General features: G+C 41.2%; 1 protein-coding gene across 1 annotated transcript in view; it reads left to right on the plus strand.

The window, feature by feature from the left end:
* The window catches only part of ADGRG4 (adhesion G protein-coupled receptor G4), an 88,539-nt gene that overhangs the window by 49,189 nt on the left and 29,159 nt on the right, over positions 1–10,191 (plus strand). The window contains exon 11 of the mRNA XM_004685957.1: positions 5,797–5,931. Within this exon, the coding sequence (XP_004686014.1) occupies positions 5,797–5,931 (135 nt within the window). The remainder of the gene's footprint in view (positions 1–5,796; positions 5,932–10,191) is intronic.

Consider the following 10,191-nt stretch of genomic DNA (forward strand, 5'->3'; position numbering starts at 1 on the left):
ACTGGGGTACAGGCCAGAGGCTCAGGGGCGGCGAGAGGCTTCACCAGAGACAGAGTGGGGAGCAGAACAGGCAGATCGAGGAAGTACACTGCTGAGGGGAGCAGCGGGCGGGTCAGGAGAGGGCTGCCGCCCTGTGGTCACCTCTGGGGCAGGTGGGAATCGAACTCATGCGGAAGTGGCTTTAGCTTCTTAGTGCTGTGCTTTAACCTGCTGCGCCACCAGGGAGGTCCTGTTCCATGTTTTTTTAAATAAGTATTTATGTCGTTACCACGCCATCTTGATTCCTGTGGTATTGAAGTCAGGTAGTGTAACTTTTCCATTTGGTTCTTTTTCAAGATTGTTTTTGTTACTGTAGGTGTTTTGCATATACATGTGAATTTTTAAATCTGGTTGTCAATATGTACTAAGATTATGCTAAGATTATGATTTGGGATCAAGTTGAAGTTAGTGGCCAATTTTGGGAGAACTAATTTCATAGCAATCTTGAGTGTGTAAGTAGCCCTATTTTAATTTCTCTCAACAATAGTTTGTAGTTTCTAAGTGGAGAGGTATTGCATATATTTTGTTAAATTTATTCTTAAATATTGATGATGTTGCATATTGTTTTTAAATTTCATTTTTCAATTGCTCATTGCAAGTATATAGTGATGTATTATCTACTTATCATCTATCTAAATCCTATTAGCTCACCTATTAGTTGTTTTTGAGATTTCTTAGGAATTTCTACATAAGCCCACATCATCTGACAACACACTTTTATGTCTTCTTTATCGATCTTTTCATTCCTATTTTGTCTTATTTTGATAGTAGTGCTTCCAATAAAATGTTGAATAAAAGTGGCTAAAGTGTACTTCTTTGTCTAGAGTTGATAATAGGAAAAAAGTATTCACTATTTTACAATTAATGTAACAGCAGCAGTGTTATGCTTTTTATTTATTAATTTATTTTTGTTTTGCTGTTGGTTTTGAAAACACTTGTAGCATCTTCTTCCACGTGGCTTCCAGGACACACATCTCCCGCTCTCTCCCTTAACCTTCTCCTCAGTTCTTCCACTAAAGAATTTGGCCTGCAAGACCACAGACTGCTTGGGAAGCTTTCTCTTCTCTAGAACTTTGGAGTAGCGCAATCACAACACATCAGTGATGGAAACAGCTCCAGTCTTGTTTGTAAAAGTGTTTCCCTGAGTCTCTTCACTTACCACACAGTTCATCAAGGTTGACCATTGGGCAGAAGCTGAGACCTCTTTAAGTGGTAATGCCTCATACTGGCTTTCCTCAGAATAACCTGAGTGCTATTTGTCAAAGTTGATCCTGTGGTGATGCCTGCCCCCACTCAGACTCTGGGGTGCTTCCGGTGCTTGCCTGCAGATATACAGAATGATGTGACCTGGACCATGGCTCGTGTGTCCCTGAAGTTTTCTGATCTTCCTCTGGATGGCCTGTCAGCAGCTGAGTGGAAAAAAAATGATTTTGCTTTTCAGAGGCCCTTTATTTGATTGAGGAAGTTACTTTCTGTTCCTAGTTTGCTGAAAAATCTTGTAGTGGATGGTTGTTGATTGTGCCAAATCTTTTGTATCTCTTGAAGTAATCATTTGATTTTTCTCTTCCATTATTTTTCTATGGTGAAATAGGTTGGTTTGAGAATCAACCTTCTATTTCCAGAAGAAACCCTAGCAGTCATTGTGTGTCATCATCTTTATATATCGATACTTTCGCTTGCTTGTATTCTGCTAAACATTTTTGCACTTATATTCATGAGAGATGTTGGACTGAAATTGTCTTTGCTTCTCATTTCTTTATCAGGCTTTAAAGTTTTGCCAACTTTATAAAAGCGAGTTGGGAATTGGTCGTTTGTTTAATGTTACTTCTTCATGAAACGCTTGCTAATGTTCACTAGGAAACTGTGTCTGGAATTCGTTGTGGGAAGCATTTTGATAGCAAATCCAATTTAGTTAATGGATATAGAACCATTCAGATATTCTGATTCATCTTGTGTCTGTTTTGATTAATTATATTTTTTCTAAGAACTTATTTCATCTAAGTTGTCAAGCTTGTTAGCAGTAGTTGTTCATAATACTTATTTTTTAATTTCTGTAGGACTTTTAGGAGTGGTCGGCGAATGTTTTTGTCAGTAATATTTTAGGCTTCGTAAGTCACACACAGGTGCCCTCTGTTGCGTGCTCTTATTTTCTGTTTCTTTTCTCCTTCCTTCCCCTTTTTTTCTTCCTTGCTTTCTTTTTTCCTCACACCCTTTTTAAATGGAGATGCAAAAATGTCATTGCTAGCTCCAGGCATACAAAAATAAGACTTTGGCAGGACTTGGTCTACTATCTAGTTTGCTAAACGATGATCTGTAGTAGTAATTTCTCTTTCATACTTGATATTGATATCGATTTTTTTTCCTGATCAATATAACTAGGCTTTTTTTTTTTAATTTTTGTTGATCCTTTCTAACAACCAACTTTAGCTTTGTTACTTTATTGTTTGTTTTTTGTCTTTGTTGATATCCACACTTACCTTTATTTCCTTCTTTGGATTTGCTGTGGGTTTACTTTGCTCTCTTTAGCTAGCTTCCTTTTTTCTTTTTTAAAGATTTATTTATTTATGCTCACAAGAACTGGGGAGCAGGCCAGAGATGGCAGGTGTGGGAGTGCCCACCAAAGACAGAGTGGGAGTCAGAAAAGGCAGGTCCACTGAAATACACTGCTGAGGGGAGCAGCGGATGAGACCGGAGAGGTTGTTTGTCACCTCCCTGGCCAGGGATGGAACTCATGCTGCAGTGGCTGTGGAGAAATTCATAGTATTGTGTCCTTTTTTTTTTTTTTTTTAATTATTGCATGCTTCTGTTTATTTATTTTTAAAAATATATTCATTACATTATCCTTCCTTTTTGTGCAATGTATGATTTCCCTGTGAAATTCCCACCACCATTTCACCCGTGCACCATCACCAGAGTCCCTTGTGCTCTTTCCACTGCCAGATCCTTCCACCCCGCTCCTACAGAGTGTCTCTGATCTATAGTTGTCTGATGATTTTGATTTTTACTTTATTATAGTTACTTCCCCCCTTAGTTCTGTGTCTTAACCCCTTGCACCCCCAGGGAGGGCCCTTTAGCTTGCTTCTTAAGGTGGATCCATGGTCACCAATTTTAGACAATTATTTTCTATATAATCATAACAAACTATAAGCTCTCTGTAAGCATTGCCTTCATTGCAGTCCACAAATTTCAATGTGTTGTATTTTCATGATTAGCCACTTCAAAATATTTTCTACTTTTCTTCCTGACCTGACAGTAAGTTCTTTAAATCTCCCCAATTTTTTTGTTGGTTGGGGGGTGAGGGTAGGTGGAATTTAAGATATTTTATTGTTACTGATTCCTTGTTATTTCATATTGGCCACAGAATATACTCAGTATATTTCAATCCATTTAAATTTATTCAGGCTTGCTTTATAATCCAGTGTATGATGTAATTCGTATTTTGATATTTTATATACTTGAAAAACTTGGCATTTCATGAGCACTTAAAAAATGTGCATCGTACAGTTGTTGAATATGTTGAATTACAAATGGTAATTAAATCTGAAGGTGGTTGGTAAGTTTCTCAGATTTCAGTTTACAGGAGTCTTAATATCTCTAATTTCGTGAAATTGTCTATTTCTCTATAGTCCCATTAAATTTTACCTTTTTTACTTTGGGAGCTCTATTATTGAATAAATACACATTTATGTTGCTATGTCTTTTTAATACTAACTCTTACCTTAACCTACTTACCATTTTGAAAAGGCCCTCTGTGTTTTTGTGTTCATTTCTCTCTCTTTGTCTTACCGCCTGTTTATCTGATTTTGATGTCATTCTTGTCCTCTTATGCTTAGTGTTATTATTATATAGATCTCAGTACTTTCTAATTATCTGTGTCTTCATACTTAAAGTGCACTTCTTTTAGATAGCTTATAGTTTGTTTCACCTTTTATCCATGCTTTAAATGTTATGATCATTGTTTTTTAAAGTTCTATGAAGTTGAGATAAAAAGTCTTTTATGTTTACCTAGATATTTATCATTTTCAATGCTCTTCATTCCACCCTGAAGGTTAGATTCCATCTGATAAAATATTCTTTCAACTTCAAGAGCTTCATTTAGCAATTTTTATAGTATAAAGTCTGGTGGTGATAAAATTGCTTATTTTTCATGTATCTGAACATGTCTTTATCTTGCACTTATTATTGGAGGATATTTTTGTTTATTACAGAATGGACTGTATTTCCCCCAACATTTAAAATATGGTATTCTACTCTTTTCTGACTTGTATGTTTTCAGAGGAGAAATCAGTAATCATAATTATTTGAATTTTTGTTTCTGTTTGTGATGTGTCCTTTTCCTCTCGTTACGTTAAGTGTTTTCTTTCTCTGTGTGTGTGTGCATGTGTTTTTGCAGTTTGCCTTTTTTCTTTTTCTTTCTTTTTTCAGCTGGACTGTATTTATCCTCCTTGAGCTTTGTTGAGCATCTTGAATAAATGAATTTATGTCTTTGCCAAATTTGGGGCGATTTTTAGCATTAATTCTTTAAATGTTGTTCCTTCTCCATTTTTTCCTCTTCCATTCAGACTCCAATTATATGTATGTAAGATTTTTGGTACTGCTTCATAAGTCTCCGAAGCTCTGCCCATTTTTTTTTTATCCTTTTGCTATCCATTCTTCTGACAGCATAAATTTTTTAATATTTATTTTTATTTATTTATGCATACAAGAGCTGGGGTGTAGGCCAGAGGTGGGGGTGGGATGAGAGGATTCACCAGACCCAGAGGGGGCAACAGAATAAGCAGATGGACTGAAATCCACTGCGGAGCAGAGCAACAGGCGAGACAGGAGAGGTCTGCTGCACCATGTGGGTCAGCTCCCTGGCTGGGGATAGAACTCGTGCTGCAGTGGCTGCGGATAGCCTGATAGTTCTGAGACTTTAACCCCCACATCACCAGGGAGGCCCCGACAGCATAATTTCTACAGATTTAACTTCAGAGTTACTGACCTCCTGTCGTCTTTGTTACCAATCTTTGAACCCATCCATGATTCAATTTGCTTTTGATATTTTATTTCTAGTTATACAAGGTCCATTTTATTCTGTTTTCGCTTCTCTTTCTCTGATGTTACTTCTTCTTTTTGCATTAATTATAAGGATATCATCTTCATAAAAAGTAAGCACAGTGATATTAGCTATTTGATAACCCTGGTCTGCTAAGTAACATGTGGGCCATTTCTAGATTTAGCTCCACTGAGGTGGAAGCAAATCAAAGGGAGAGGAAGTCGAGGACTGGTTTAGACAGGCAAAGGTGGTGTGTATGTGTGTCTATTGCATGAGGGTCAGGCGTGATTTAAATTTTTTTAAAGATTTGTTTATTTATGGGAACAGGCCAGAGGTGCAGAGGGGGCATGAGAGGATTCACCAGAGACAGAGTGGGCAGCAGAACAGGCAGATAAAAATACACTGCTGAGGGGAGCAGTGAGAAGAGGTCTGCTGTGCCACGTGGGTCAGCTCCCTGGCTGGGGCCTCAAACCCCTATTGCAGTGGCTGCAGACACCTCCATAGTGCTGTGCTTAGCCTGCTGAGCCACACGGAGGGCCTACAGGTGTGATTTTTACTTCGCTTGTGTGTGTGTAAAGGTGTAGCATGCAGAGCTGGTCTCTCCTCTTTAGCCTCCACACGACACCCTTGGGCTGAAACTGGACGTGGGTGCGCGATGGGACAGACTTCAGTGTGATGGGTGGCGACCCCAGTTTTCATGTCCTGATTGTTCTTGGCAGATTTACCTAAGCGATGTCCCTCTGGAGAGGGTTTTGGCATCCATATACTTGCCCAAGTCACTGAGAAAGAAAATTCCTCTTGACAACTTACAGACCATCTTGTTCAATTTCTTTGGTCAAACTTCACTCTTTAAGGTAAGTTCTTGCTTCTGGTAACTGTCATGGACTGGAATATGGTGACTCATGGTAATTATGATCTCTTGCCATTTTCATGATGTTCTATTTATTTTAGAATATGCTTTCTGATTTCTTCCACCAGTCTCCCAGCACAACCCCTGGCCCTCAACATGAATCAACGTTTACTTTAATTATGCTCCAACGTTTTTAATTTTCACAGCTTCTCAGCTTTGGAAGGGACATTAAGGATTGTCTGGTGACCAAACAGAGGTCTCAAGATGTTTTAAAATCAGAAAAGAACAGTGAGTTCTGTTGAAATGGCATTCGGCATGTCAGCTCTTTCCTCCCGAATCTCTCTGGGCTCCTCTAAGCCAGCGTACCCACTCTCTGGGGCCAATTTATTTGCAACTGAGTGATGTCCAGTAGGACACTGACCTACAAGCATTTGCTGCTCCTTCCTGCCACCTCCACATTTACTTCTCTGAGGTCCCTGGTCCTCACCCACTATTGCAACAGAGAGGCATTGTGCTATGAGTCACGAGGCTGAGTTTAGAGCTGGTGTTGCTGTTGTCTGCTTGTGTAAGCTTGGGAAAGATCCTCAACTCCATGCACTTAGTTTCCTGCTGTACAAAACAGGGCTGTTGAAGGATAAAGGAGTTTGTAGGTAGAAAGTGATAAGCATAGTGCCTGACACCTGCATACCACGTGACTGTGTGTTGCTATTACTGGCCTATCTCAGAGACTTCGCCTAATAGAGGCTCAGCCCTTCAACCCTGCCCCACTGAGCTGCTGGCTCTAAGCTGGCGCTCTCTCAGTGATCAGAGTTTGCATGAAGTTGTAGATGATGATTGTTAATGATTGTTAATATTTACACTTACCTTAGTTGTTTCTCATTAGAAACCAAGACTCAAAGAGTATGTGATTAGAGTGTTTGTGTCTCCCCTAAAATTCATGTGTTGAAATTCTAACAAGGTGATGTTGCATTTGGAGGTGAGGTCTTAGGGAGGTAATTAGGTCATGAAGGTGGAGCCCTCCTGAAGAGGGATCAGTGCCTTATAGATGGAGACCCGGGAGAACTTGCTTTCCTTCTACCACACGTGGACACAGCAAGAAGGCACCACCTAGGAACCAGCAAGCAGGCCTTCACCAGAACACGGCCATATAGGCACCCTGATCTTAGGCTTCGAGCTTCCAGAACTGTTAGAAGTAAATTTCTGGTGCTTATAAGCTACCCAGTCTACGGTATTTTGTTATAGCAGCCTGGAAATACTAGGACAAAAAGGTTAAGTCATTTTGCCCATGATCATAGAAATAGGAATTAGAAAAGTGTGGGTCAAACCCAGGCATTCTGACTCTACGTTTTAGTATTTAAGGGATAAGTACATTAACTTGTCCAAATGTGTTTGTATGTCCTAAAGAGACTGTCCAAAGGAATGAACTTCTGATGGTCAAATATTTGTAGTTATTTTGGAGGAGTTATTTGTAGTTAAGTTGGTACTGGGACAACTTAAATATACTGCATATCCTCACAACATACCAAACTTGAATATACCACATTATCTCTAGCTGTGTCTATAGTGCATTCTGTTCTCTAGCTACTGCCTACTCCGTCGTCCATCTGTCTAGCCGTTCATCCATCCGTCTGTCCACCTATCTAAATTCTATTTGTTCCTATGGATTTAACTCACATCCCACCCAGGAAGCCTGACTGGATTCGGTGGTCTTTTTTGACAACCTTGCCTGGTTTCTAGATGGCCTTCGCCAGGCAGGTTGTGGCATGTCTCAGCTCAGTCATGTTTTACTTTTACCACACCAGGAACATGTTTTCAGTAGAGGTATACTTTATAGACTCTTCTTTTGTGTGGAAAAAATTAGGTTGGGAACAATCATTGTAATCAAAATTAACAATGTGATTCATAGTGTCAGAATGTTTTGGTAGGCTTCTTTCTCTGTATCATCTGAGATGTCTTTATTTTGGTCTTAATGTCTCACCTTTCTTCTGAGACCTGTGTTTGTCTCATCAAATAAAAGATAAACTTGTTTTGCATAGATTTCACACCTAATAAGTAATTTTTATTCACTAACATCTTCCACTGAAAGGAATTAAAGACCTTGCCAAAATTAGCCCACAGACGTCATAGTGCCAGATGAAGAACTAGACTGCCATCAAATTCAGAGACGGAAAGGTCTTCATAACGCATAGTGTCCCATCACCTCATTTTACCAGTAAGGAAATTGAGACCCAGGGAAGGGTAGGAACATCCTGGAGGTGATATAATTTATTTATTTATTCATTCAGCAAATATTGATTGAACTCCTACTGTGTGTCCTTGGCTGGGGAGCTGGGTGTTGGGCATCCGATTGTGAGCATGAGGAAATGAGGTGCCCACCCTCATGAATATGCCATCTGATGGGCAAGAACAGAGGCCTGAAATTTCCAACATTGGAAAGGGGTAACTCGAGGTTGGGGCCTGTGCCACTGACTGATGGGGGAGTGAGGGCTTTTAAGAGATGTTCCTCTTCCACGACCTCCTCAGCCTGCAGTCCCAAGTCTGACTACCTTGCTTTGCATGACACTCTCGAACATCTTTTGATCAAGATTTTAGCTGTCATTACATTTCCTTAAAAATCCTTGAGAGGACACATCTCTTGGAAACCACTCACCTCCGCCTCCACCCTCCACTAGGGACACTTCTCAGGGAGAAGGGCAAAGCACGCAAGGACTGCGTGGCGCAGGGAGCTCCAGAGAGGCCTCATCTGGGAGACCAGGAAAATACTAGTGTGAATGGGGTGTCTGCTGAGACCCCAGACATAGTAGGAGCTGGAAGATGGACAAGAGTGAGAAGGAAAGTGTTTTCCAGGCAGGCAGGGCAGCTTCTGTAAAGGTTTAGAGGTGAAGTAGATAAAATTCAAACCTACAGAGAAAGGGTTGAGGAGTGAGAAATGGTTTCGGGCCTGTTTCTTCATGACCACCATTTTGTGAGGAAGGAAAATAAAGCCAGGAAACAGGTTAATCAAGTCCTGGGCCACGTGTTTCTCCTCCTTTGGACTTTCCACTCCAGAAAAATCATATCTTTTAGACTAAGTTGTGAGGGTTGTTAGATATCATGATCCACCTACCATCATGTCCAATAACCCAGAAATTGGTGTCAGGAGCTTTCAAGGACCAAAAAACCCTGGATTTGCACTTGGCCTTTTGACAGCCAGCCTGGGCCATTGCTATCATGTCTTGCTATAGTTGGTCAGGAACAGGCAGTAAGTAGCTTCCTGGTGGAGCCCCAGGGTAGCCTGGAGTCACCATCACTCACTCCTCAGCAGCTGCAGCCTGAGGTGGGGTAGAGAGTGGAGGCTGTGCACTGATCCTTCACAAATAGGATGGTGTGGCATGTTCTGGAAGTGGCAGGCAGCCCATGCCCTTCCACCAGATGTCATCTGGGCTCTGGGCTCTCTACCTCTGGTGTTTTTTGGCAAGTCCTCAGAATACTTGCTTCATCTCCTTCCTGTCTTGTGCCTGCCTCATCTCTCTTTTCTTCCTGGGCACCCAAAGAGGCAGTCTCCCAGTTGGCATGCCTCCTGGATCTTTGACCTGTGGCACTTTGGCCATGTTAGTCAGGAAAATGTTGTTTCTTTCAAACCAACATTTCTTAAATATCCCTGTTCTATCATTCATTATCTGGGTGAACTTTGTCCAAATTTTTGAGCTTCCCCAAGCTTTAGTTTATCTGAAAAGTGCCTACATTATTTCAGAGAGGACTGAAGATAGTCGATGTGGAAAGCACTTAACAAAGCAACTAGCTGAAGGTGGGTACAAGATAAAATACCTGATGTGTGCTGGGCCATGGGGGCAACCCCAGGGCACACAGTGTCTGGGCTCTGGCCTCAGAATTCGTGGTCCCTTAAGGAGACGGCTATGCTCAGAGACTTGATCTAAGGTGGGTGCTGACCTCTAGGGAGGATGGCACAGGAAGTGGCTTATAGCTAACCCATGAGGGATTCATGTTCCTCATGAGGAGGCCCTGGAGGGCCAGGCCTGGGATAAGCTTTGAGTTGGCAGGGTCCAGAGGGCAATCCAAGTAGGAAATAGCTTCACTTTGTTCCTAGTGCGCTGCTGAGGGGAAAGTGCAAAGCCAGGGCTAGTTGGACAGGTGTTTGTATTTATAGGGATGTCCAGATTGTTCTGGCATGGTGTGTTTGAGCTCTGCTGTGAAGACAGGAGATGTTGGTGTGTTTGAGTCCTGATGTGAAGACAAGAGATGTGGTGTGTTTGAGCTCTGCTGT

This window comes from Condylura cristata, unplaced genomic scaffold (genome assembly GCF_000260355.1).
Source record: "Condylura cristata isolate star-nosed mole 26May11 unplaced genomic scaffold, ConCri1.0 scaffold00019, whole genome shotgun sequence".
NCBI lineage: Eukaryota > Metazoa > Chordata > Mammalia > Eulipotyphla > Talpidae > Condylura > Condylura cristata.